At 42.6% G+C, this 27415-nt stretch overlaps 1 protein-coding gene across 1 annotated transcript; it reads left to right on the forward strand.

The window, feature by feature from the left end:
* The first annotated feature begins 595 nt into the window (after nucleotides 1–595).
* Nucleotides 596–20626, forward strand: WIPI2 (WD repeat domain, phosphoinositide interacting 2). Its single transcript, XM_009993718.1, has 12 exons — nucleotides 596–624; nucleotides 6936–7018; nucleotides 11012–11181; nucleotides 12233–12329; nucleotides 12929–13026; nucleotides 13474–13566; nucleotides 14384–14454; nucleotides 15360–15467; nucleotides 16198–16362; nucleotides 17692–17799; nucleotides 18966–19063; nucleotides 19921–20626. The coding sequence occupies exons 1-12, from the start codon at nucleotides 596–598 to the stop codon at nucleotides 20031–20033; spliced, it is 1233 nt and encodes a 410-aa protein (XP_009992020.1). The 3' UTR covers nucleotides 20034–20626.
* Nucleotides 20627–27415: the final 6789 nt, after the last annotated feature.

The following is a 27415-nucleotide window of genomic DNA, read 5'->3' on the forward strand; positions in this document are numbered from 1 at the left end:
GTTAAAAAATACTCAGCTGAACAAGAGAGCTGCAGGCCTGACTTGAGAACAAACCCAAGACAGGAGTAAAAAGAAAGCAAATAAGCTTCTCTAGGTCATCTTTGGCTTATATACCTTGAAAGCTTCCTTCAAGGAAGGCTAAAGTGTGATTCCTTTTTAATTTGAAGTTTATGGGGGGGTGGAAAAGGACAAGTGGCTAATTATTTCTTTCCCTTCTAATCCTCAACTGTGTATGCAACTTCATTACTGTTCCCATTTCATTTTTGTGAGTATCTAGAAAGTGTTGTTTCTGTTGATTTTCAGCATTCTCATACCTATTGTGTGGGTAGATTAAGAAATTATTTATATATATATATATATTTAAAATTACCTGACAAGATAATTTTGGTGATGGTTTGGTTTAGCTTTTTATGTGATCCAGACCTGACCTCTGTAATTCAAAGTCTTGGGATACAAAATCTTTCCTGTCATCTTGGCTTTTTTTTTGAATTTTCAAATATCCATTATAGGAACAGCATAAATAGAGAAAGGTTCCTGGTGGGTATTTTTTGTCTCAAAATTATGAGAATAAGAAAAAAGCCCCTCATTTGGAGGCATGATGATGAGATGGTTGGATGATATGGAGTAAGTATCCCCTCTTTCTAATAGTGTCTCAAAAGAAATATCTCCAAGAAAAGTACTAAGTATAAAACAATCAGTCTTGGAGACATCTTTGCAAGCAGCTTCTTACTAACACACTTTGCCTAATGTGATAAGAAACCCAAATAACCAAGTTGCATTCTAGTTCTCAAACTGAATAGAACTGAGTGGTTGTGGAAGTTCCTTATACTAAAATGTATTTGTTTTTTCTTTTTTTCCACCCTTTTTTCCCCACTCTGTTATTGTCTGAATAGAGAAACAAGAAATCAGTTCCCAGAGTTTATTAGTCTGCTCTTCTGGATATCTAGATCATCACCACTTACTGCGTGAGAAAAGACTTATTAGGAATGGATTCCTTAATAGGAATGAATTCCACTTTCCCATGGTGGGTCTCAGAAAGCTTGCTTATTTTCAGCTTATAATTACAAGTAACTGGAGTTGTTTTCCAGACAGGCAAGGTAAACAAATGCATATTCTTTCAGGCAGTCTATGAAAGGCAAACTTTGTTTACATCTTCCCAGTCAGCAGAGCTCCCATCATGTTTTAAGGTGTGCTTCAGCAACTAGAAAAATTGCTGTCAGACAAAACTGGAAAATAAATGACATGAGTGCAGTGTTATTACAGTTAAAGCTTTTACCTTCAATAAGGTGCCAGTTCCTCTCAGGCTCAAATGTTTCTTGCTTGCCTAGACAGCAGAGCCAATTGCCTTTTAATAGGAAAAGATGGCACTTGTTGCTGGTCAAAGTAGGTATCCAGCTAACTTTTTCTAGGTTTTAGGAAAGATTGGCAGTTAATTCCTGCCTGCTGTAGGAAGGAGATGAGCTTCGTGGTGCCTTAGTCAGAAGTAGTTAGAAAATGTTGCTGTTGCTTTTCCCAGTGGTTGCAATCCCTGGGGACTGAAGCAGGTTATCTTGCTTTTCTTACTTTGTTTCAGACCTGGCACTTCTCTGATGTTCATTCATGGATGCTGCTTGTAGTGACATTGTCTCTTGGAGTAGTATCTACTTGTTGCAAGTGCCGTCTTGCCTCTTTATTCCCTATTGCCCTAAGCTTTATTTACATGAGAGTGTGGAGTTACTGGCTGAGTCTGGAACTCTGCCTGAAAACACTCCACCTATAACACAACAGAAGCTGTTGGTTTGTGGCTTTTCTTTGATACAAGATGTTTTCATTAAGTAAAAAACATGGAGAAGGTCATTTTCAGAAGATGTTAGTGTGCTTGTTTTGGACCTAGCCCTTTTCCCTAGTGAATCAATCATTGCACAACTCAGCATGACTGGCAGTCTCTGATGGGGAGGCAGAAGCTCCAGCTTGCAGATAAAAGTGAAGGAACTGACCAGAATTCAGCTATCCTAGCAAAACCAGGCAGGAGAAACTTGTAGGTGACATCAGTGCTGGGTATGTTTTAGTAGTTAAAAATGTTTAAGGCTATATATTGATAAGAAGGACCACTTAAGTCTGAGTGCTGTTTGTATTGCTTATGGGAGAACTACTAGAACTGAGCTCAGATACATTTATGAAGAATTAATCTCACCTCACAAACTTGTACAAGCTTTAAAACCCACAAGGGAAATGCATAATGTAACAGAAGTTTGTAACTTTTTAAGCAAAGCATAACATGAATAACTGTAAGCTTATGTTTATCTATAAAATAGCTAAGACTTGCAGGCTTTGAATTGCTACACAAATATTCCAGAGAAGGCCTTTGGACAAACTTTAAAATTAAATTTAATCTGAAGACTGTATAAAAAACAGTAAGTAAAAAAAAAAAAAATACCCAAAGAGCCTACTGGTGACATATATGCAGGTTGACATGCTGTAGAGGAGTCTTAGTTATCTTTTTAAAAAGAAGTAATCAAGTGACAGGACTTGGAAACAAAATAGTCACTGTAGTTTTGTAAGCAGACTGCTGATAAGGGACAAAACCAAGCCTTGCATCTGAGTTTCTAATGAAGACACTGGCATGTGTCTTATTATAGGGTCTTCTTTAGTCTCAGCTTTCATTCATGTCTGGAGTTACATGTGACAGCAACCTGTCCATGGATCTACTTCTGATTGAATTCTGCCTTTTTTCCCAAATCCATTTGCTTCTGTGTTCTAAGCAAGTGCTTAGAGCTCTCAAGTTGTGTAGCATGTACAGTTCCCTTACCAGGTGATGTTTGGGTCTCTGCAGTTATCTGCTTGTACTGAGAGGAACAGGAGTTAGGTGCTGAGCATTCACTCCTCTGCCTTTGTTTCTCCTAGGTTCAGGTGTCATTCAGCCACGATCCTTGAGGACAGGAGACTCTGTATTCCAAGGAGGCTTTAAAGCTAAGCCAAAAAAAAGGAAGGAAGGAGCAATCAGGTAGCTCTGGTGCTCAGGGAAGGCAGCTGTGAGAAGCAATCCTGGGTGGTGTTACTTGCTGCTGTTGCAGCGGAGCTCACAGCTGGGGTGGGCCTGCCAGAGGAGCTGTTCTGCAGTGTGTGACAGTTTGGCCTAAGAGCAGGGATGTTTACTTGGATTGTGAACTTCGTTGTCTCAGCCTATTGCTGCATGTTAATTGATGAGCAAGTGTGGTCTCCTTTTGCTGGAGCAGATTTACATTTGTGTGGGTTTTCTTCTACTAAAAGAACAATGGGGAAATCTCCCGTGGCTTGTCAGTGTTGCTGAGCAGCCTGTTGACCCTGTGAGTTTCTGTATTTAGCTCTTGTCCAAAATAATGACATTCTTGACCTTTCTTTTAAGACATGTCTGTAAGATGTTACAACTTCAGTTTCAGCAGGCATTTGGGAGAGGGAAATAAAGCAAAGTAGGTTTCTAAGTAATTATCTTCTTAAGTAATTTATTTTTCTTATTGTTATTTTTCCCCCTCTTCATCATAAGCCTTTGTTCACAAAACATTTTGTCATTGGAGATTTACATTGGTTTTGAAACAAGGTGGAGCATTAGTATAATGAGACTGTATCATAATGAAAGTAGTTTAATTAACTAGTTATATAAAATAGTAATGACTTCTGGAGATGTTTATACTGCATTTGCAATTGATTTTAATCTGAGAGAGCTGCCCTTAGTAGGATCATCCTGATTAATGTAGAATATTTCTGATTATTAGTTAAGTTCCTTTATGATACAGAAAGCGAAAAACTGGTTTTCTTCCTTTGTATGTATATTAGAGGAGCAAAAGAAAGCCTGTATGATTCTAAACCATCTGAAAAAACTTGTTTCTAAAGAGCCAGAGAGATGGAACCAGCTGATTTCCCACTTTAGGTGAGTGCACTTACAGTGAATGTCAGCTTCTTGGAACAAGTGTTTGAAATATCTCATCAAACTGGCTGCTCAATGAGGTTATTTTTAATTATTTGTGACAGTTGTTCTTGAAAATATTCTCTCAAGATTTAGGTAGTCTTGGATCAGACTTCAGTATTATCTTTGAAAAAAGTAGGTAAACACAGTCTCATAAATCATGGCTACATTGGTAATTTTGTGCTGAGTAGACAACCTTAATGATGAAATAGCTTAAAGGCTACAATCTAAGGTGTGTAATAGAGGCTACACTTAATAGAGCTAAAAAGCCACCTGTGTAGCATAATGTTAGAAGAAAAAAAGGCCATTTTTTGGGTATTGATTTTATTTTCAATTTCAGTCTCTCATCAGCTTCTGAAGATTGGTGCTAATAAAGCATAACACCCACCTTGTAAAAGGAGCTTCAGATAAACTACAATGGCTTCTTGTTGGCCACTGTCTATTTGGGCAATGGCTGAATTACATATTGATCATATTTCTTCCCCATATGGTTGCACTTTTTTTTTGAAGGTGAGGTGATTTTGGCTAGATGCTTGTTTTGTAGGGTTTGGTCATTTAGATACCTACCAGGTGTCTTAAGGGCTTAAGTGTAATATCAGTGTGGGGGAAGATGGGGGATTTAAATCATTATGATGATGCTGATATAACTCAGCCTAGTGAGTTCTCTTATTACATATAAAAAGCCTTTTTCCAATAGTTTCATAAGAAGTAATTTGAGAGTAGATGAAGCAACAAAAAAACCACAAACAAACCCAAATCCTCCAAAACCATGAATGCTTTTCTAGAAGAAAAATGGGTTGTTTGGCAGTTATGCTTGTGTGCTGAAATGGGTTTAATTATACTGACTCAAACTGTCCTGTGTAAACAAATGATTTGTGACTTCTTCACGTTGATCCTGAAAGAAATAACAAAAAGCAGTTGTGGGTGGAAAGGTCTGTTCTGTCCTGCTTTGTTTGGGCTTCTACTCAGTCTAGTGATTTTTTTTGCTTCCACCCTTGCCTAAAGCTTCTTGAGAAGAGATACAGGTAGTCCACATGACAAGAAAGAGGGGCTTGCTTACTGGTTTCAGTGATACTGTTGGTAAGAGAAAGATAGAGCAATATTCCTTATTTTACCCTGTGAAATGCAGAAGTCTCTTCTGCCTGGTAATGCCCTCACAGGTGGGATTCTCCACGAGGAGATCATCCTCTGCCTTTTGTAGAACCTTTATATTGCAAGGAGTCTTGTGACCATTTATTTTTAACTCAGCTGAGTGCTTGTTTACCTTTGTCAAGTGACAAAGTTTTAATGTAATTCTATGCTAAACTTTCTTTTGAGGGAGGCAGTAGGTGAGCTAAGGAAAAGCTGTCTCATTACTTTTTTTTTTTTCCCCTCCAAATTACAATTTCATATTTTTGTCACAGGGTTTGGATTTTCATGGCATTGTACAAAAGTTATTGAGGAAAAACCCTGCAGCATCTTTGGCAACTAATCAGATACAGTCTGCTGGACATAATAATTTTGTCTGAAGTAAAATTAAACTCAGAATTTCTACAGTGACTTAGAGGACCAGCAATGAAGTGTTGCTTTATAGTTGCTCCTCTGTCTCTTATGCCTAATATGCTCTTTTCAATATCTTGGTTATTGAATCTGGGGAGGCTTTCTTCTCTTGCCTGGGTGGTGCATGTTTTAATTTGAAGGTTTGAACCTTCTCAAATATAATTTCTTAACCAGACTGTGCCAGCTGTGATTTTTTTTCTAGAAGAGAAGGTCATACCATCAGTTGATTTTAATTCCAGAGGGTAAACCACGTGAGGAATGATTTTTTGATCTGGGTACCTTGAAGTTTATAAAGGGCTCACTTTGGAGCCAGGAGAGGAAAAGACAGAGCAAGAAATCTAGGAATCTGTACTGTATTCTAAATGCAGAACTACTCATTAGTGCTTTTGAATTAGAGACAATCATCTTGCTGAGTTCAGAGGGTGTTTTGGCAGCGTGATTGGCAGGGTTGGGTTTGAACCTTGTATTGAATGACTTGCCACAGTTTGGCAAATCAGAATACATTTTATTGGAATTTAATTAGTTTTTCTCTGTGTGTCTTGGCAGTAAGAAATTTGTGAACTCTAAGCATGCTAATACACTTCTGCACAACTGTATTGACTGTTAGTTTTCTTTCTCTGTGGCATAAAATCATCCTCTGCCTGGAGAGGGGAAAATAAGAATGTGCCATTGTCTGCTGTAAAGACCTGCAAGACAAGCCTAGAGGTCTTTCTAGCTTAAAATTTAAGACCTTTCTTTGACTCTGACTGGAAAAGCAATTAAATGGTCTGTGACCTAAGTGTGAAAATTGAGTAATGGAGGAAAGAAGGGTTGTAGTTGGCTTTTTAATGTTCTGCCATTGTTAAAATCTGTTTAACATCAGTGCCTAGCATTTTTAAGAGGGTGCCTCTGATCAAAGATTCAGCAGAAGTAGTTTTAATACTGAGACCTAACAGTGTTCTTTGAAGGTGCTAGAATATCATTAAATGAACCCAGAGAAAATTAGAATTGGCAGTTTATAATTCCTTTTTTTTTTTTTTAATATGAACATTCTTTTGGAGTAGGTGGAGAAGGTTACGTTATGAAGAGCAAAAAAATCCCCAGACAATCCCAGTTTAAAAGGTCTTGGAGGTCACCTCTAATGATGAGGCAATGATGTAATTGGTTTGTATTACATGATTCAAGTCATCATCTGTCCTCCACATTAAGTTTGTGTGGAGAGATCACCAGTATGAATTGGACAGTAGGCATACATTAAGCTGTGAACTCTTATTTCATAAAATGTGAAGCAGGATTCCACACCTGGGGTAATTCTGAAGGCCTTTCCAGAGTTGAGGAAGCTGTCTGTGTCTGTGGTGGCTTTTTTGCTCAAGGTTTTTAATCCTTTTCTTACTGAGCTAACCCAACTGGAGTCTCAGAATAGGTCAAGAGTCTATCCAAGGGTAATTAATGACTGATTTAGTTTATGTTCCTGACTGGCTTGTTTCTTTTTCAGATCCCTTGCAGTTGGCAGTAAATCAGGCTACAAATTCTTCTCTCTTTCTTCTGTGGACAAATTAGAGCAGATCTATGAATGCAGTGAGTATCTGGTTGTTTTGTTGGGGTTTTTTTTCTCTTTTATTATCCCTTCAGCTGGCTTAATTTGGGAAGAGTAAGACATGTTTCATTTTTTCACAGGTGGTTTGAAATTGACATAGGAACAACCTTAAGTATATGATGAATTATGACACAAATACAAAACAAGTAGCAGGGTAAAACTATGTCAGTCTTCTGTATTTAAATTTAGCTGGTATATTGTGAAATTTGGTAATAGCTACAAGAACAAGTCTTTGCTTTTCTAATTTTATGTCCATTAGCCAGACTATGTAGTAGCTGAGCATAAAAAACAAATCACTGGTGTGAGAGAGTGTCTTTTAGGTCTTTGTACTGGCTGTTGGGGCAGGCAATGACTAATAGACCATTATCAAATAAAAAAAAACAACAACCAACAACAAAGCCTTTTATTATCCTTTTCTTTAATCCTAATATTTGCTGTTAGAAAAAGACTTGTTAGAGTGATAGCTGCAGGTTTACTCATCCAAAAGGGTGAATAATGCAAATTCCCCTAACTTTTCAATACTAATCACAATTGATTAGGATGTGAGGTGAAATGGAGGGAGGCTTGAGGGAGAAGTAGTGTCCTCTGTTTTGTCAGCAGATCATCAGCTCCCCTTTTTGTTTTTTGAGGTGTTAATAAGTAAGCTATGAATGCTATGCATGAGTATCCCTGCTTTCTTATAAACTCCATAGGGACAGATGGTACCAAGAGCTGTGATGTCAGCATTTCTATCCTGATGTATCACACTACACAACAGAGTTGTCTTCAGACTCCATTCTCTAAGTGACCTGACCCTGTGGCATCTTAAGTTTGGAAGTGGTGTGTGATTCAGATCCCCTGCTACCTGTGGTGACAGCCTGATGGTACACACAGCCAATGGGGAGAAGTAATTGTGAGGTTCAAATTAGGCACCTGTGGTCAAGTCAAATGATGTTACAGCTACATCTGCCTCTTTGAGTCATAGTCTGGTTGTACTGGTTAATGGGTGGCTTGAATTCCATTTTATGCCATTGAGTTGAGGTACCTGAGCTCTGTAGCGTGTTAGGAACTCACAGTATCTGCCCTGATATCACCCCAGGAGGCTCAGTGAAGATGACTCCTCTTTGAGTGAGCATTTTTGAGGACCCCTCCCTCTCTAAGACTGATCTACCAGTTCTTGTGTAAGTGTCTAAAGTGAACTACAGAATATGCCCCAGCTGTCTGGTGTTTGAGAGAGACTGAAAATAGTGGGAAGTTTCTTTGCTCCCATCACTGACTTCTCTTGTGACTTTATACCAGTCACCTAAGTCCCTGCTCAGCTGATCCCTCTGTGAAAATAAGCATTAGATTGGAGAGTGCCTTAAAGTTTAATTAATGCTTATAACATGCTTCATGTTCTTGGATTAACAATGGAATCACAGCACTGCTGATCATAATCTAGCTGGTTCTAAGCAGCTCTTGCCTCTGATGCTACATGCTTGTGTTTATGAAACTGTAACCTTGTTATGTATTTGCTTATTCTCCTCTCAGTGCTGATGCTTAAATCATTTTGCAGTTCTTTTTCTTCTCACTCTATTTGGATCCAAGTTCTGGTGACACTCACTTGTGTAGTGTTAAGGAGAAAACACAAAGAGAAAAAACAAACCTGAGTAGCAGCATTGCTGTAGGACTTAACTAGTGCTTCTAAACATGATTCATTCAGGTCAGCTGGATGCAGGATGTGCAGCATGGCCTGGTACTGCACTGGAGTTGCTGCTTGGTAGGAGGTATACATGGCTTGGGAGCTGTGAGGAGATTTTCTCACTCCTTCCTGTTAGGGAAGACAAAGGAACAGAGGTGCATCCTGTATTTTTCAAGTAAGTTTAATTAAGAGCCCATCACAAAGCCTTTCTCTAAAGGCCTGTGTTTTAGTAAGTCTTTGCCAGGAGGCTGAAGGATTGTTTGTGCCTTATCAGTGTTGTTGCAAGTTTCTTCTTCTGTCTGTGACTGCTTAGTTCTTGATAGTGCTCTTCCCTCCACTTCCCATCAGTGCAGCTTGGACAGCACTTTTTCCATCTCAGTCCCTGCTGCTGTTCCTCCTCTGAAATACCAGTTCTCCTGTCTGGGAGGGTATCCAATCCCAGAAGCTCTGTCTTACCTCAGTTTTCCCTGCATGGGGAAAGAAGCTTTGCTCACCCAGGAGCAGTCAGGCTGTTTTTAGGTGTCTGTGGGCTGGTCTGCTGACTCTTACAAAAGGATGCCATTACGAGGGACTCCAGGCTTAGCTGCAAAGCTGATAACCTGCACTGTAAAATATTTGAGAAGCTTTTTATGTTACTAGTCTGATTCAGTGCACCTCTGCATTTGAAAGCCTGTGCATGACTTCATTGCATAGATTCATAAAGTCATTGAAGCAGATTTCTGTCTTTTTCATGTGTTATGTGGCATCAGGAAAACAGAGAACAATTCCTTGAAAACAAAGTAATTACTAAAATGCATTATCCCTCTTGCCAAAGCAAGAAAATGGAATTTTCAAGCCTCTATGAGCTGTTTTGTCTCTTCTGGAAAAGTACTATATTAAATATGAGCTTTTGATAAAAGTCAATTTTGTTGCATAAAATCCTGAAAATGCCTTGTATAAACCTGCTCCTTTTCCATAAGGGAGCTCTTTCTTTCTCCAGCCTAAAAGAATGTAGAATATTAAATATTTTCTGTCCTTTTTCTTGAAATAACTGCCCAGAAAAAGACTTTCAAAGCAGACCTATCACACAGTGATGACATTGTTATATGCTGAGGATGTTGGGCAGAGCTTTTTTTTCAGGGAATTTTTATCATTGGTGACAAGAACAGTGCCAATTACTTAATGTGTCTCTTGGCCAAAACAGAAGCCTTCAGAAATAAGCTTCTCTTTTTTTTGTTGTTTTTACTGGCAGTTTTACTGCTTGGAATGTGTTGAGCATTGAGCTCATCCAGATACTGACTTCTGGAAAGTGTGGCTGTTTTGGGGGATCAAGGCCAAAGACTTGAGGTCTTGATTCTGTTCTGTAATGGAAGGGCAGATGGAGCTGGTAGCTGTGGGAGAACTGCAAGGAGTGGTAAAACTCTGGCCAGCTTTCTCCTGTGGGAAAACTGTCCACTGTGTCTCTGGGGTTTTTGGAGGGGAGCTTCAGGGAATGGGAGGGGGAATCACACGTGCTAGGGTAACTACTGTGGGGGGACTTGGGCTCCTACCAGCTTAGTCCAATACTGTATTATAATCAAATGCTCTGAAGGAGCTTCTTTCCCAGAGATCCTGAGCTATTCTCCCTTCTGTCTTTCCCACATTTCGAATGGTGACTCTTGTGCCTCCTTTGCCTCCAGTGCTTCCACAGCAGAACATGTGACAAAAGCAATGCTGCTTTATGGCTATCCAGACATTTTTGCATTTGATTCCTGCACAGGCTGGTTTTAGGGACTGTCAGGTGAGAGATGAAAAATACTACTCAGTGGCTGAGGAAGTCTTATGATAAACAAGTTTACCAACCTTTCTTTCTTCATGGAGAGGTATGCAGAAATTCCAGGAGTTTTTGTCATCAAAAGCCCTTCCATGTGTAGTAGAGCTTTAAAAACAACAAAAAGTACACACACACAGCCTGAAACAGCAAAACCTATTGCTTTCCTAGATTGCTGCAGACATAAGAGAAGATTGTAAGATTCTGGAGTTTGACAATTTGCTGGGTTTTGTATCTTTTGGAATATTTTTTTTCTGTTGGATCTTGGGCAGGGAGGAGTGGATGCTCTGTTCTGAAGTGTAAACTTGCATGACAGCTGTGGGGGAGGGAGGTGGGAAATCTCTGTAGATCAGTATTTACTGGGTAGATTTTCTGCCTTTAAAACTTGTCCTGCATCCCACCTTGATTCTGAGCTGTTGGGGCAGAACGTTGTGATGTTAGATTGTATTTTCTTAGTGTTGCCTGTCGATCATTCTTCCCTAAAATCTCCCTCTGTGTTTTTCCCTCGATACTGTGGTTCCTCAGCTGACACAGAAGATGTGTGCATTGTGGAGAGGCTGTTCTCCAGTAGCCTGGTGGCCATAGTTAGCCTTAAAGCTCCACGCAAGCTGAAGGTTTGTCACTTTAAGAAGGGGACAGAGATTTGCAACTACAGTTACTCCAACACCATCTTGGCTGTCAAACTCAATAGACAGGTGAGTACTCATTTTGACTAGGTAGACACACAGGAAGGGGTTGTGGGTCTTATTCTGGCACTTCCTCTGCTTATTGATGTCTCTTCCTTTGGTGGCAGAATTGTTGTTTGAAATCAACTTGCACTTTTCCAAATGTAGCTTCTATGTATCTGTCTGTAGCTATCTTAGTACTCATTGGTGAAATTTTTGAGTTAAGCACCTGCAGCCACAGTTTGCTGTATTACTAAGTAGTTAGGGAGTTGTTCTGCAAATACAGACTTCTCTGTCTTTGACCAGTTCATTCAAAGTAGAGAGAATGGCATCTGAAGGACAAAATCACCTCAGTGTCTGTACCTGCCACCAAAATCAGGTGTGGGAGGATGGCATTCCTCTTTAAAATCACAAGGGAAACTGTGGCTTCTTTGATTTCTGGCGTAGTGAGGTAGCTTTAAATAAGTAACATCTTGTTAGTCATCCAGGTGTAGTCTATGAAACTGAAAATAAGATCAAAGACAGAATCACACAATCACTTAGGTTGGAAAAGGCCTTCAAAATCGAGTCCAACCACAGATGTTGAAGAACTTAATCAAAGATGTTTTCTTCTTTTGAAAAATCCTCTCACAAGTTATTTTAAGTGATAGACTCTACAAATGGATAAAAAAAGCTCTTGTTTTTTCTGTTTAGCCATATATGACTTGGCCTCCTGGGGGAAGGAGGGTAATGCTTAAGGGCAGAATAAGAATTAAATAGCTTTAGGTGAAGGTTTCTGGCTTACTGACTTAAACTAGTAATGTAAACCATTTTCATTTAAATTAATTTGAACTACCATGGTTGGGAAAGGTGAAGTGTACTGGTCAGTTCAAGTGACCCAGTGTAGTGTTGAGCTGTTGATGTCTTGTCAAGAGTTGTCTTGTGTCTCTTCTGTCAGACTCTTATTTCTTCCCATCAGGTGGGTACAAGCTTTTCTCTTGGAAGGTACCTACTGCATTTTGGGTACAAAATTGTTTAGGATTGATAAATTAACCTAAACTCCAGTCTGATGTCAGCATTTTGTCCTCTTTCCTATGTCTAGAGGCTGATAGTTTGTCTGGAAGAGTCTCTTTATATACACAACATACGAGACATGAAGGTATTACATACAATCAGGGAGACACCTCCCAATCCTGCAGGTAAGTATGGTACTAGAAGCTGACATAACTCCAAACAGTGCATTTTGTGTCAGTTTGTGATGTTTCCTACAGGGAACTGTAGCATTGTTATTTCCACTGTCAAGTACAAGTAATAATTAAATACGTGAGTGTTGTCTTAGAGCCTACCCATTCAATCCAGATGAGGTTCTTGAGAACAATTAGGAGACTCTGCCTTAAACTGCATCTTTCAAGTATTCTGGTCTTCTAGAATGGATGTGTTGCAATACTGGAAGGAAGTAGAGGAGATACAAAGTGGATTTTGACAGCACTTGGTGTAGTTAAAGGCTTTGTCAGCTTAATGCTTTAGGAGTCCAGGCAGACATGGGAAATTCTACTTCTTAGTTATGGTGTTGTGTTTTGCATTCTTCCTTTTCTGCTTCATATCAAAATTTATGCTAAATAGTTGAAAATGTTTCAGGTTGGCTCTGAGACTACTCACCCTTGTTCTGTTCTTTTGCTACCTTGTGAGGATAACTTGAGTTATCTTTGTAATATTGCAGGACAGAATCAGAAAGTTTTGCTGTTTAAGTCTTGCAATTTGCCTCTTTCTAATATTTTTTTTTCTGCATCCCTTCTAGGGTTGTGTGCTTTATCAATAAACAATGATAACTGTTACCTGGCCTACCCAGGAAGTGCAACTATTGGAGAAGTACAAGTCTTTGACACCATCAATCTGGTAAGGATCTCTGTGAATGCTGTTTCCCCTTCTAAAGAGGCAGTTTTTGGAAATGACTTAACTTGCTGAGAGAGGAATTACTAGACACCCAGGCTCCTCTGTGTCAGTTGGCAGTATCTCCTGCAGCCAGGCTCCACAGAACACCCACAAAGAATATACAGACTCTGATATTGGATTTGATGAGTTGGGCAGATGGGTGGAGGAAAGGGAAGTAATTTCTGTTGGAATTGTCAGGTGTCCTGCTGCTTGTACCCTCGATGCACAAGCTGCAGTGAAAACACCGTGTCCTTTTACTTCGCAGTTACTGAAACAAATATTGAAGCTGTTGTCCATAAAATAAAACCATATTTGCCTTGAATGCTCTTAAACATGCAGTCTTAAGCTGCAAACCTGTAGCTTTTAGCCTCTGCTCCACTAAGATTGTGTTTTATTGATCCACTCCTGCAGAGAGCTGCTAACATGATCCCAGCTCATGATAGTCCCTTGGCTGCTCTGGCGTTCGACGCAAGTGGTACTAAACTTGCCACTGCATCAGAAAAGGTAAGGGGTGGCTTTTTAGGGAATGGCTGGCAGTGATAAAAAATGACACTTGTTTCTAAGCTTTTGAAGCAGGTTGAAGTGTGCACAATTCCATGTACAAGTGCCAAAAAATAAGGCTTACAGTTCTAACGACAAATCTAAATTAAGAACTATTAGTGATATTTGACACAATTTCCGTTCTCTAAAATGTTGTGTGATGGTGTTTATTTAAATGAATACATTTTTATCTGGCTGTGAGCGAGGCAATACTCTTGAGTGTTGCTCCCTTTAGTGCAGGATACTTATTAGAAACTGTTTGTCTTGTTTTGACACTATCTTGTGATGAAACCAAGACAGCGAAGGTCAGAATAGAGAGCAGTGTCTCGCCAGGCTTTGGCACACAAAGACAAATTGTCTGTTCAAATTGTATAAATTAGAAAGTCTGAAGCTTCTGCTCTTTGAGTAATAATCTTAGAATATAAGGGTGTAGCAAATCGAATCTGATAAAGGCACAAAGATGTCCAGGAGACTGTACTTGTGGTACTTACCTAGTGTGGTCATTTTCATGATGAAGTATGGTAGGAAAGGGCTATTCTTGATGTAAGGCTTGTTCTTGACATTAGTAGCTCCCACATCTTGTTGTTTCCCTACTCTTCAAACACATCCTAGAAGCAAGCTCCATAAATATTTCATGCTGGAGTGTGGTGTGCATCAATGGCAATAAATTAACAGCACAGTGGTTTGCTGATTGTGGTTGTACTCTGATCACTAGAGCTAACACAAAGTGAACAAACCTGAAATGAAAAGTTTAGTTGTTGTGTTGGTTTTTTCTTTACAGGGGACAGTAATAAGGGTGTTTTCCATTCCAGAGGGACAGAAGCTCTTTGAATTCCGAAGGGGTGTGAAGAGGTAAAGTTCAACTGGGCTAATAATTATCTGAAGCTCATAGCTTATGGTGGATCTCCAGTATGTTCTGCAATTGAGCTGACACCCTGATTTTTGCCTATTTCCATCTTCATCCATGTCTGTACACTCAAGAGTTTCAGCCTGAATGTCTTCCAATTTCACTCCTTTGAACCTGACTGTTCTACAAATCAATCCTGTCAGAATTGTACTCTCTCTTGCCTTTTAAAAAATTTATTGGTGAGGGAACTTGTTGAAAGTGGGTCACCTTTTGTAAGATAGATTGTATTCTTATGGCAATTGGAGGCAGTTCATCTAATATTCTTGCTCTTAGTGCTGTGATCATTGATAGTCACTGTGAAATGGTGCTATGATTTGTGGTAGTAGTAACCCTGTAGTTCCACTGTACTTTATACAGAGGTAAGGCTGAGTTCAGGTTGTCACTAATTTGCCCCTGTATCTGATGTGCATCAGAGTGGAACCTCATTCATGAGGATCTTGCTCTTAAAGTGCTTTAAGAAGGTATTGGAGAATTCAGCATGCTTATTATGAAGCTTCTCTTTTTACTTCTTTGTGAAGCAGTGATGACTGAGAAATCTGCTTAATTAGTAATAAAGCCAAATACTTTGGCTTAATTGTGAGTCACCTGCAGTCACTGGCAGGAGAAGAGCAGATGAGTCTGCCATGCAGCCCAGCTCCTCCCAGCTCTCACAGTGCAGCTCCTGTAAACATTATATGGAGCTCCTTAGTGGTGAATGTCCAGAAAGACTCCTGCCTACCAGAATGGAGCAGTAATATTCTGATTTAAGTCAATTCCCATGAGTTAACACTAGCTTTCTTCTTACCACCAGTTGAAGTACTAGAATGTCCAAAATAATGCTTAATTGTTTTCTGTTTTCTTTCCCCCCCAGGTGTGTGAGCATCTGTTCGTTGGCCTTCAGCATGGATGGCATGTTTCTGTCTGCATCCAGTAACACAGAGACAGTGCACATCTTCAAACTTGAGACTGTGAAAGAAAAGTAGGTTTCAGAGGTGCCTTAGATTTTTTTTTTTTTTCAAGGAAAAGGCTTTAAAATTGATTATCCTCAACAGAATAAGCTCTCCAAACCATGGACAGACTTCTCTTAGAATACTTCTGCAAAGTAAAGGGCATAAGGAGTTACTTAGGAGCCAGCAGCTGAGCTGTTTTCCCAGTGAAAAGTTTTTTTCTGTCCAAGAGAAATTGTCCATCCTTGGCAGAGGAACATGAAGCAGTTCTAACATCTTCAGTTACAGTTTGCCTCTTCTGACATCCATGTGGGAAGAGCTATCTCAACACAGGGCTTTAAAAGGCACCAAGTTGTAAAATGTTCCTATTTATGATTTGAGAGGACAGTCTTACCTTTCTGTGAAAGCTGTTGGAAACAATTACTTGTTTAGTGATAACCAGGTGAATCAAATCTTGAAGTGTAGCACTTACCAGTAGATCTTGCTCTTGTATAATGAACCTTATGAAATGCAGTTTTATAAGCAGACACATCAGTTTACAATCAAAGATGCTTAAATAACAGGCTGAGGGTATTGTAGGACACATTGTACCCTGTAGCATAAACAGTGCATTAGAGTTCTCAAGGGTATTAGTTATTTCTGAAGAGAAACAAATAGCTGCTTAATCTATTGAAAAAAAGAGAAGTTTCAAAGTGATTACACACCTTTCTCTCTAATGTGAAGGCAAGGTCAATCACTTTTTGTTTTTCTTTTGACTTGTAGACCTCAGGAAGAGCCTACAACCTGGACAGGTTACTTTGGAAAAGTGCTGATGGCCTCAACCAGCTACCTGCCCTCTCAAGTCACAGAAATGTTCAACCAGGGCAGAGCCTTTGCTACAGTCCGCTTGCCCTTCTGTGGGCACAAAAACATCTGTGCACTTGCCACGTGAGTAGAGAAATGGAGTCTGCATTCCTCACCCACTGGAGTGCCACCTTGGGGTGTGGAGAGGCTGGCACTGTAGAACATAACCCCAGCTCCAGCAGAGTGGGTAGTGCAGGGAGCAGTGATCACCTGTAATCATTTCAAAGCCTCCTCATGTTTCAGAGCTAGCACCTCACAGTCCTGTGAGGGAAGGAAGGAAAGGTGTAATAAATCTTAGATGAGAACAGACTATTTCTGAGTGTCGGTTAAAGATGTCTTTTAATTTTGAAAGAAAAATGATAACAGGCCCATGGGCTTATGGCACTTGCTTCCATTAGTGCCAGGGGGAGTGATGCTGTTTATTGTGTTAGTGAATTGCAAAGTTAGGCAATCCAGACTAACCATTCAAGAAGGCTTTGAGAGCAAGTTCATATTACTCTTGTCTCTAAAACAACATAGCATTCATTAAACTTATTTTTGAGGACTAATCTAATCTTTATTCTGTCTTCACAAAAGGCAGGCCCCATTTGGCACAGCTACCAAAGCAATAAGCTGGGTTGGCTGTAAACTTGTTTTGTGGGGATTTTATAGTTTTTATGCTAAATTGACTTCATGTCTGTACTTTCACTTCTCTGATCTCAAAGCACCCTTGAAGCAGTAATTAAGCCTTGAAACATTTCTGAAAGAAGTAAGTACTTCCCATTAGGATATTTGTCTCTGGAGTTGCACCAAGCTTGGAAAAAGGATGGTAACTTCTGAATGTGTTTTATTGGGTTATATGTGAGTTGCTTGATTCTGCCTTATTTTTTTTATGGACAGTTCTTTCCTGGGTGCTGTTAACAATACACCTCTCCTCCACAGATGGGCTGAGAGAGTTGGGGGTGTTCAGCCTGGAGAAGAGAAGGCTCCAGGTGCAGCTCATAGTGACCTTCAGTGCCTGAAGGGGCCACAGGAAAACTGGGGGGGCTTGTAGAGAAAGGACAAGGGGTAATGGATCAAAACTGGAAGAGGGGAGATTTAGGTTAGACATTAGGAGGAAATTCTTTAGTGTGAGGGTGCTGAGACCCTGGCCCAGGTTGCCCAGAGAAGCTGTGGCTGCCCCATCCCTGGAAGTGTTCAAGGCCAGATTGGATGGGGCTTGGAGCAACCTGGTCTGGTGCGATGTGTCCCTGCCCATGCAGGGGGGTTGGAACTAGATGATCTTTAAGGTCCCTTCCAACTCAAACCATTCTGTGATTCTATGATTCCCTGTCTAGAAGCAAGAGTATAGAAAATAATAATGTAGAATCATGGGAGAAGGGTTTGCATTCTTAAGCTTGGATTCATCTGTTGCTCTCCCCTAAACCTTTCTAGAATTCAGAAGATCCCTCGTTTGTTGGTGGGAGCTGCTGATGGATATCTCTACATGTACAACCTAGACCCCCAAGAAGGAGGAGAGTGCACACTAATGAAGCAGCACAAGTAAGTCCCTTTTAGCTAGGAACTGTTGTATTTCATTTCTTGACAAAGTCCAGTTTGTTCTTCAACTTAGTTCTGTTCTGCGGAAAGTCTTAGAACAATTCATTCTTTAAACCAATCTTTTTCCAGATCTCTGAGGTGAACAAGTAACCTCAGAATCCCCCTGTGCCTTCCTCCTTAGTATCCAGTACCCCGAGCACTGCTCTACCAGCAGAAACTTAACACTGATTGCAGAGAAGGATCCATCACTGTGAACTGTGTGATCCTGTTCCCTTCCACTTGGCAGTTTTGAGTTCAGTTACTTAAACAAGAACTTGAAACATTTGACACCATCCTCTTCATCAATAAATGAAGCAGCTCTAGAGATGAGAGGGGGAGATGTTACCCTGACTTCACAGAGGGGAATCTGGCCTTTGAATTTATCTGTGTTCCTACTAAACTTCCTGGCTTACAAGCCAGTCAACTAATGTTCTGCAGCAGTACTGTAGAGCACTTAAGGCAAGTAAGATAAGGTGTTATTTTTTTAGTCAGGTTTGGCAGGAGAAGCCAGGGCAGTGCAGTGGGATTGCTTAGCTGGTCAGTCATAGAATTAAAGCAAATAACTCACCATGATAATTCAGGTTTGCAGCTTTGGTTAATCTATAATACTGGTCAGAAAACATCCCTTTATCTGAACATTTTAAGGTGTGACCTCTGGTTTGACTTGTAGATGAAATCTCAGAGAGCAGCAAGTTTTTTCAGGTTTTTAATTTCTGAAATGCTCTCATACCTTCATCTGGAGGGTTTTCTAGTCTGTGTGTGTGAAACAACTGCTGCTGTTGTCGATAGAGCTCAAGAGACAATCTGTAATATTGCTGGTGGGAATGGTGGCTTTTTTCAGTCATGCCCTCTTGTTCTGAGTCTTTTTTCCTAGCACCAGCCAATAGGATTTAGATCCTGTTGCCATGTCAGAGGCAAACATGTCACTGTTGTGTCTTCAGTGTTAAATACAAAGTGTTGTTAGATGCCTTCTTGCCAGTCCTCTGGAGTGGAGGGACCAAGTTCTTCCTGTTCCATGTGTGTATGCATTATTCTTGCTCATCTGATGAGATACTCTTCCATAGCTGACAACTAAAGCTGTGCTGTGCCCAGCAGGCCTCCTCTCCAGCTAACCCCTCTCTGTTTGGCAGGCTGGATGGCAGTATGGAGCCAGCCAACGAAATCCTGGAGTCCGCATCCCACGACCGGCCCTTGGTAGCACAGACCTACAGTGCTGCTGTGACTAAAGGTACATATGTGCCTTCCTCACCCACAAGGCATGGTAAGGAGAAGGCTGAACACGGGGCAGAGAGCACCTCTGTGTATTGCTTCATTCTAGATGGCTGCCCAGGCTCCTCTGCTGCAACACTGAGCTGCTCATAACTGCAGGTGTGATATGGAGCATGGGTGAGCAGTAGGAAAAGAGCACTTGTGATGTACAGTAGCCTCCTGTAGATGGATCACTGGTCTTTGCTACTTTCTGAGTAGAACTTTGTCTCAGATGATGGTTGATTATTGTGGTGGTAGTTGCAGTGCTTGCCAAACAGTTCTTGAGATGCCCCAACACGATTGTTTCATACAGGAGTTCTGCATCCAGACCCCATGCAAAGCATCTGAATTACAGCTCACCTTTTGTTAACAAGGTTGATAAGTGCTCCTGTCATTCCTTTATGGGAACAGTGAGCAATTAGCCTGATTTGGTGCTCTGTTAAATTGAGAGGATGAGAATGTAGTTAATGCTGCAGCTCTCCTAGTGGAGCTTCTACCATCTTTGTGTGGCACTCGGGGCAGCTCTTCAGCTGCACAGGAAGGACAGCCTGGATAGTCTTCATGTGTAGCACCACTGCTGCAGCATGCATGGGTGGAGATTAAGAAAAACATCAGCCAGCCCAAAGCACAAGCAGGTGTTGCACATGTGTAGAGTAATTCAGTTATGATCATAAACTGGTCTTGGCTGGGAGAATCACAGTCATCATAAAAGCAAACCTGGGACGGCAGTGAAACTGTTGCAAGTCATGTCTGCTACTTCAGCTCGAATCATTCACATTGAATCCAAGCCTTAGTTTGTGCTGCTGATCCCCCAACTACTTGTTCCTTTCCCTCCAGCCTATACAGATGACCTGGGTGCTGTGGGTGGAGTTTGCCTGGAAGATGAAACCAACTCACTTCGATTGGATGAAGACAGTGAGCATCCCCCCATGATCCTTCGGACAGACTGAACCTTGACCTGTGAACTCACTCCTGAAGCAGAGAACACTGGCTTGATGTCTCTTGAGGAATCTCGTGTTATGCTGCTATGAACTTTGACATGAGTTGGGAGAGAGGATGACAGACTCTTACAGTTTTAAGTCCTAGCTGTAGTTCTAATTCTATACAATTGGAAAAATATATGGTTTTCAATTCAGTGGCTTTTAATCTTGCTTATCTATTTTAGCTGTGTTTATTTTTTTTTGTTGCCAAAACCTGCTGTTTGTGCAGCCCTCAGAGCCTACTAGCTTTGCATGCCTTCATGTGCCAAGCAAGCATAGGAGGGGGAGAGAGAGAAGCCACTTTATAGCAAACTCAAGTTTGTATTTTTTTTTATATATGTATATAATATTTAGCTTATATAAGGAAGGAGTCAAGAAGTGGTTCTGGAAGCTGAGACTGGTTCTGCACTGACAAAGGTCCAAATGGTTTCCTGTGCATGGGCTTGCAGGCATACCTAGTGACTGACATGCAACCTTTCAAATGCAATGGCCTGGTTTTTTTGGTTCTCCCTCCCCTTTCCTGGACCATTTTGTTAATTAAAATTCCTTCTGAATGTTGTGTATTTGTGGGACTGTTCTGTTTGTTGGGGTGGAAAACTGAAAGTGTTTCCCTGCATAAGGATATAGGATATAGAATATAGAAAGTGCCTTTACAGGGAAGAAAAGGAACTGCTGCAGGAAGCAAGCTAGGACGACTTGCTGGAGGCTGTTTGTACACCTGTAGTACTTGGGTGTCTACAGCCTACAGTCTACAGTGGCTGATAAGTTTGTGAGGTGTTTTGTTGTTGGGTTGTTTGGTTTTTCTTAGAGAAAACTGGAATGCACTTTCTTTCTCTCCTGTAGGTTGTCTTATTTCCTTGGCAGAGCAGCAATAACCTTTTTTTATACTTTTTTTTTGTTAAATTAAAAAATTATCCAAAGCAAGGATCATGTCAGGCTGGATGGAAGTCCCTGTGGAATATGGCAGCCTCACTCTTTAAACAGCCCTAAGGTTCTCAGCTGGAAGGCATAGCTCTCCATTCTTGCTTCTCTTCAGGCTGGGGCTGGCTGTACTGCTCTAGTAGTGCAGGTTCATTTTTTTTATTTTTTTTCCAGATACTGCTGTAAATATAAGTGATTTTGAAAGATGAATTTTCTTCTGGGTTCTCTTCTGCTGGATAGCAGTGCTTTCCTTTTTTTATTAATTTTTTTTTATGTCCCCTTTCATCAGAGTACCTCTTATGATATGCTTCAAGGACTGGTTGTCTCTTTGGCAGTTTTGGAATCCATCCCTAACTGCCCTGACCCTGGCTCAGGCTTTCCAAGGCTGAGCAGTGCTGCAGACTATTTTTAGGGTTGTATTGTGCCTTCTCTTAAGTCTTGGATAACAGTTAGTAAGCAAGTGATTAGCTAAGTACTTGGTGAGTGTTACTTTCCTTTGCCAAAATGAACCTGTTTGGCCTTTTGTGTGGCAGTGTGGGTTGCTTCCCTTTCCTCTAGGACTGCTTGCAGAGAGCTGAAAATAAAGGCAGGGAAATGGCAGATCTTGAGAGGAAGACAGAAGCTGAGGACTCCAGCTGTGTGAACTCCCTGTCACAACCAGACAGTGATGTGCTTTTAGGGTTTGGTAGGGTTAACAAGTCTTCTCTCAAGCAGTAGGTGGCAGTGGTCTTTGTCCCCAAAGACCTGTGTGGGCAGGTGGGCTTCCCCTTACTCTGAAAGTGCAGAAGATGGTGGTAGCCCCTGTCAAGAGAAGCTGTGTCAGTGAGGCTGCTGTTGGCCCATGTATGTGGAAGATGTTCTTGTCTGAGGACATGTGGAAGAGCAGGGATCAGGTTTGTTTATTCCCTGGAAGCCTTGACTGTCCTAAGTGCTTGGCTGCAGCAGCTTGTAGTGTCCTTTCCAGAACCCAGCTCACTGAAAGCAGCCACTGAGATGTGCTCAAGTCTCACTTAGTCTTGACTTTGAGCTCTGGCTGACAACTAAATCCTATCGTCTAGAATTCTTTGATTTTACTGCAAATGCCATCAGCTTTGCTGTGGAGCTCACAACTGCAGAGTAAAATACAAGTCTCTAAGGAAATAAAAGCTCAGTGAGCACTGCTGGCAAACTGAACCTCCCAGGAGCTGTCAGATGTGTGTTCATTGCAGAGTAAAGCTGGTGACATTCCTGGTGACAGATCTGGAGCCTTGGCCTGAACTCCACAAGCAGCACAGGTCTGCTAAGCACAGGTTTCCAGCTCTACAGAGTGTAACAAAGGCCACGTTACACAGTAAGATGTACCCCTTAATCACTAAATTTACTTGGGACATTTATTGTGCTAATTTATCCCCTTATTACCTAAAACACCTGATCTTTGTTGGGTGAGTTGATGATCCCACATTCACTGTGTGTCCCATATGCTGGGGTGTGTTCCTGCACCACACACTGACTGCTCAACTGCTGTGCCCTGCTTGGTTCACTCTGAAGTGGGAGCTGGAAGCCAGTTCAAGTTACCAATCATGTTGGTTTTGCAACAGGGAGAATCTTTTTAGAGGGCAAAAGTGTTAATATTGTGGGGTTAGTGACCAGCATGATGCTAGTAGGGTGGGGCAGGTGGTTCCTGGTCCCCACGGACAGTGTCTTTGAGGTTGGTGACAGTTTGTCTTAACTTGCATGAGGATATGAAGTTTCTCAGATAAAATATGACTAATATCATTTCCTCTGATGGCCTTGGGCCCTCAGTAACCACCCTGTAGTGGTGAGCTACCAAAGTTAGAAGCCTTTCAGGCAATGGCACAAAGATGTTATTTGTTTTTCCTCAAACATCCCAGGAATGCTGTTGGCAGCTGCATCCCCACCTGAGGATGGAGCATCCGATGGCTCTGTAGTGCTCTGTGGAGCAAGTGGTGTCTGACTCTGTTCTGATGGTCTAGCAAGCCTGGACCCTCAGGGTGAACCAGGGAGGCTCTAGCCCTCTGCTGTGGTCATGGCCTTGTATTCCTAGGATGTGGGGACACCTGTACAGCCCCTCTCCTTTTAGCCTGAGCTTCCTTGGAAGGACAGTGTTTGTTCTGTGACTGTGTGTGTCTCTCAAGTACAGCCTGCACTTCTTGACAGCTTTTGTAACTCTTTGGAGTGCTGGAGGCAGAGATAGGCAACAGGAACAACCAAAGCTGGGGAGGGGGGAATACATATACACTTGGAATCCTAAACTCAGGTCTTAGATTGCAGTGGGAGCTGTTCCCAGTGATTACTGCAGTGAAGGAGCTGTTTCTCTTGATGTGCAAATAGGTCCCAAGTGTACATACTCCCCATCTGTCTGTTGGCCATACTTTGTGTTGCTGGTTCTGAGGCAGAAAGCTTTTATCTGCTTCAGACTCATAAGTCACTGTTTCCAATATACAAGTGATAGATACAAATCTAGCAGTTAAAAGGCCGGGCCTGGCAGAGGAGGAGGAGGAGGAAGTAAAAAGCCTGAAGAGGTCAGTGAAAGCTGCTTCTTCTGAAGCCCTGTTCAGCCAGACGTTGGAGCAAGTGCTGCCTCTGGGACCAGGTGTGTGTTCCTTGCTGCTTCGAGTCCTACACCAGTGAGTTTCTTGGGCCTGTTTCTACAGAAGGTGGGGGCAGAGGTGGTGGCTTTTCAAGTCTGCCTGAATGCAAATAAATATCTGAGCAGGCTCAGGGGTAAGAGGTGTCTCCACAGAGGAAATGTGTCTGGCCTGTGTCTAATGGGAAAAAGGGAGGAATGAGCTGCAGAGCAGCCAGCTTGGGGAGCAGGTTAACATAGAGCCCTGAGAAGCTGATCAGCAGAGACATGTGTGTTACATCCCAGGCTGTGCTTTCCTGATCCTAATAATGGCATTAGCACCAAAGAAACATGCTGTAAAACAGTAGGATTTCTTTCTTGCAGGACATGGAGCTATTCAGTGTTATCACTTGTGTGTGCAGATGTTCCACTGCTGTTTGCAGAGTGACAGGAGTCTTTGTCCAAAGCATGTGTGGGGATTAATTGCTGCAGAGGGTTGGAAAGTCATATTCTGTGCTCCAGCTGTCCCAGCTAATGGTCACCTTGATTTAACCTGTTAACATCTGAGAGCAAAGCAGAGTGATTTCTGCACATGTCCAGAGCAGGCCTTTGTTTTTCTGGAATCTGTGCTGTACCATGAAAGGCTTGCAGTGAGGAACTCATGGCTCTGACTGTAAACAGATCCTCAGATTCCAGTTACACAGCCAAAGGAATTCAGCAAATTCCTGTTTTTCTAACTATAACATGTCTTCATTTTAACCCACTCCAAATTGGCCAATCTCATTTTGCACTGCCTTGAAAGGAACAGACAAGAAGTTTTTAATCTGGCTTTCAAACAGCTCCAGTTGTGCTGGTTCCAGGTCCATGTGGCTGCAGCCCTTTGTGCACCAGCTCCCCCTGCTCTGCCTTTGCATGTGTCCAACTCATTTCTCAGGAGTGGGGAGTTGTTTCCAAACCTGTAGCTCTGGGTTTCTGTGGAGTATCGACTCAACCCTTTGTCTACCTGGATCTATTTGCTCTTGCATTTGCTTCCTCACCTGGATAAAAAGCAAATCCCAAACACTTGCATCCTGGAGTGCTCACTTACTCTGATATCTGTGTTGATAAGTGGACAAATCTGTCTAACATTCCATCTCACCAAGTGTCTGGCTCTCACTGCTAACCCATTGCTCCTTGTAATTTTATAACTGCCTAAGAAATTAAATCTGTGTTGTGATAAGTATTTTGTGTCTTCTTCCTTTTGTTTACTGCTTGGAGGTGGGGCAGGGTCAGGATCAGGATGATCCTTCATGTGTTCTCTCTGTGGCCCAAACCACCAGCAGTAGCAAGGCCTCAGTCCCAGCTGTGCTTTGTAGCTGCTGTCAGAAGACACCTTTGGCTTGAGTTTCCAGGGAAAGGCCAGGCTGTTTTCCCTGACACATCTTGCTTGCAAATGTCATTTTCCCTCATGTTCCTCCTTCAAGCTCTTCTCAAGGGACTCGCACTCATGCTTTTCTCTCCTTCTCCTCGGGTGATCTTAGATAACTTCCTTTATCCTTTTTCCTATGGGTTGCATCTGAAGCAGTGCTCCCAGCCAGGCACCCTGCTCACTCTGCTGTCACTCTGAGCTTCTGACTTCTCACCTGCTGGCCCAGGAGGAAGATCTGCAGTGAGCTGAATGGGTGAGGAGGCACCTGCTGCTTCTGTACGTATCCTCCCTTTTGCAAAACCATGATAAACACTCTGATCAGGACAAGAGAGAAAAAGCCTTTCTGCTCTTGCTAACAATGATGCAGCAGGTGATGATGAGACTCTCCTTGTCCCCCTGGGTGACTATTTCATGGCCTGGCCTCAGCTGTGAAGCTTCTGACATCCCCTCCCCTGATCTAGCTCTGGGGGGCAATGCTGTCCTGCCGGTGCCGTTTGTGCACCTCCCTTTGCTTCAGGCAAGATCAGCATGTGAGCTCGGATGAGTGTTTCTAAACTTCTTCAGGCAGCTGGTGACGTTTCCTGCCTTCTGCCTGGAGAAAACTGAAGATCTGAGAGAAGCTGCAGGTGGATTCCCCAAGTGGCAACAACTACCAGTCACAGCAGTGATGCCAACATCTCTTCTGTCCTCGGAGCCCTAGATGGGTGAGGTCATCCAGACCCACGGATCTGCTGGGAGGTTCCACTGCCCTAGGAGAGCAAAGCAGAATATTCTCCAGCAAGCATGGGAGAAATGGTAAATAATGGGTGAAACCCAGCCCTGATGGAGGCAGCCATGGGTGTGTTAAGGTCAGCAGTCTTGTGTGCATCTGCTGTTATGGAGTGTGGCCCCTTGAGCCTGAATTTCCAGGGAGGGGACCAAGAAATCTCATTTCCAATAATTTATATTTTTACAAGGGTAGACATGGGCTTGTGCTGGCATTTCTTCCTGGCTTGTTTTCTCTTGGTAGGGAGCAGGCTTTGGGGTTTAACTGTGCTGTGGTTGCCCAAATGACCAGGCACTGGGACCCTTTGCTACTTTTCCTCACTCATGATGTAGGACTCACGCCCAAGCTGGAATAACTTGGAGCAAGAACACAGTTTTGGTGTGAAACAGCCCAACTTGATGGGGCTGTGGCTGTGCCACGTCTGATGCTGGGAGTGGAATGGTTCTGGTAGGCTCATGCTGACCTCAGCTTTGCTGGTTTGCAGCAAGCAAGCCCCCTTGGATGCAGCATCCCTGATTTTTTTAGAGGAAGGGGGTAGAAAGCAGGTGCTGAGAGAGCAGCAGGCAGTGCCGGTGCTGCTCTGATCCTGCCCCTGTCCTCCTGCAGGACCCACTGCTGGCTGAGTGCTTACCCATCCCTCAGTGTGCACCTTTCCTGTACTGCATCTACCCTGGCCCTGGACAGGTCTCAACGAAGGCTTTGGATGTGGGTCTGTCAGGGCCTTGGCAGGGACTTTTTCAGCTAATTAATGGTGTGATATGAGCTAATGAGGGCTTTCTGCCCAACCTCCTGGAGCTGAGGAAATCTGATGCCTACTATTCCAGCATCCTGGGGTTTTGTTGGTTAGTGTGTTTCATTGTTTTTTTAGCAATGAGTTTGATTAAGTTACAGGTTATAATAAAAGGATTCAGAGATTAAGTCCATAAGGTGGTCTAGAGGCTTTTGGCAGTATTTTGATGCTCTGGATGCTGTTTGCACGGGCAAGGAAGGCTCTGGGTGGGGGAGGCTGGTGTTTGCACAGCTCCAGGGCAGGGAGCACCAAGATGATGGTGCGGGGCATCCTGCTCCTTCCCGTCCCGGCCTCTGCCCCCGCAGCATCCCGGCTCAGTCCCTGGGACCATCCCCCCCACCTCCTTTCCCCCTGGCGCATCCGTGTTCTCTCCTCCCTTTCCTGGCAGCATCCCAGCCTTTCCCCCCCCGGCACATCCCTGCTCCTTCCCTTGGAGTAGCTCAGCGCCCTCCAGGATGTCCCTGCTCCTTTCCCAGCAGCATCCCAGCCTTCTGCTCTGGCAGCATCCCTGCCTTTCCCCCTGTTCCCAAGGCATCTCTGCTCCTTCCCTGCCGGAGCATCTCTCTGCAGCAAAGCTCTGCAGCACCTTCCGTGCGTGCTCAGGGCACCTTCTGTGCCCTGGTGCTCCGTGACTCCGTGACTGACTCGGAGCAGATCAAGGCAGGGGAAAGAAAATGAAGGAAGTGGCCTGTGTTGCCCTGACCCGGCTGCTCAGGGAGGCCGAGGGCTCTTGGCTGCTGTGTGTGCCACAAGCTTCCTGCGTGGGAAAGCTGCTGGGAGGCTGGAGAAGGAGCTTATCTGCAGCTGTGCCAGGCTGGGGGGAAGCACAGCAGAGGGGTGGTGGCTGGGAGCTGTGATCTTAAGATTTTCTGCCTGACTTTCCTGCTGCTCTGCCGTGCTT

The sequence above is a fragment of the Chaetura pelagica genome, unplaced genomic scaffold, assembly GCF_000747805.2.
Source record: "Chaetura pelagica isolate M959 unplaced genomic scaffold, ChaPel_1.0 scaffold213, whole genome shotgun sequence".
NCBI classification, from domain to species: Eukaryota; Metazoa; Chordata; class Aves; order Apodiformes; family Apodidae; genus Chaetura; species Chaetura pelagica.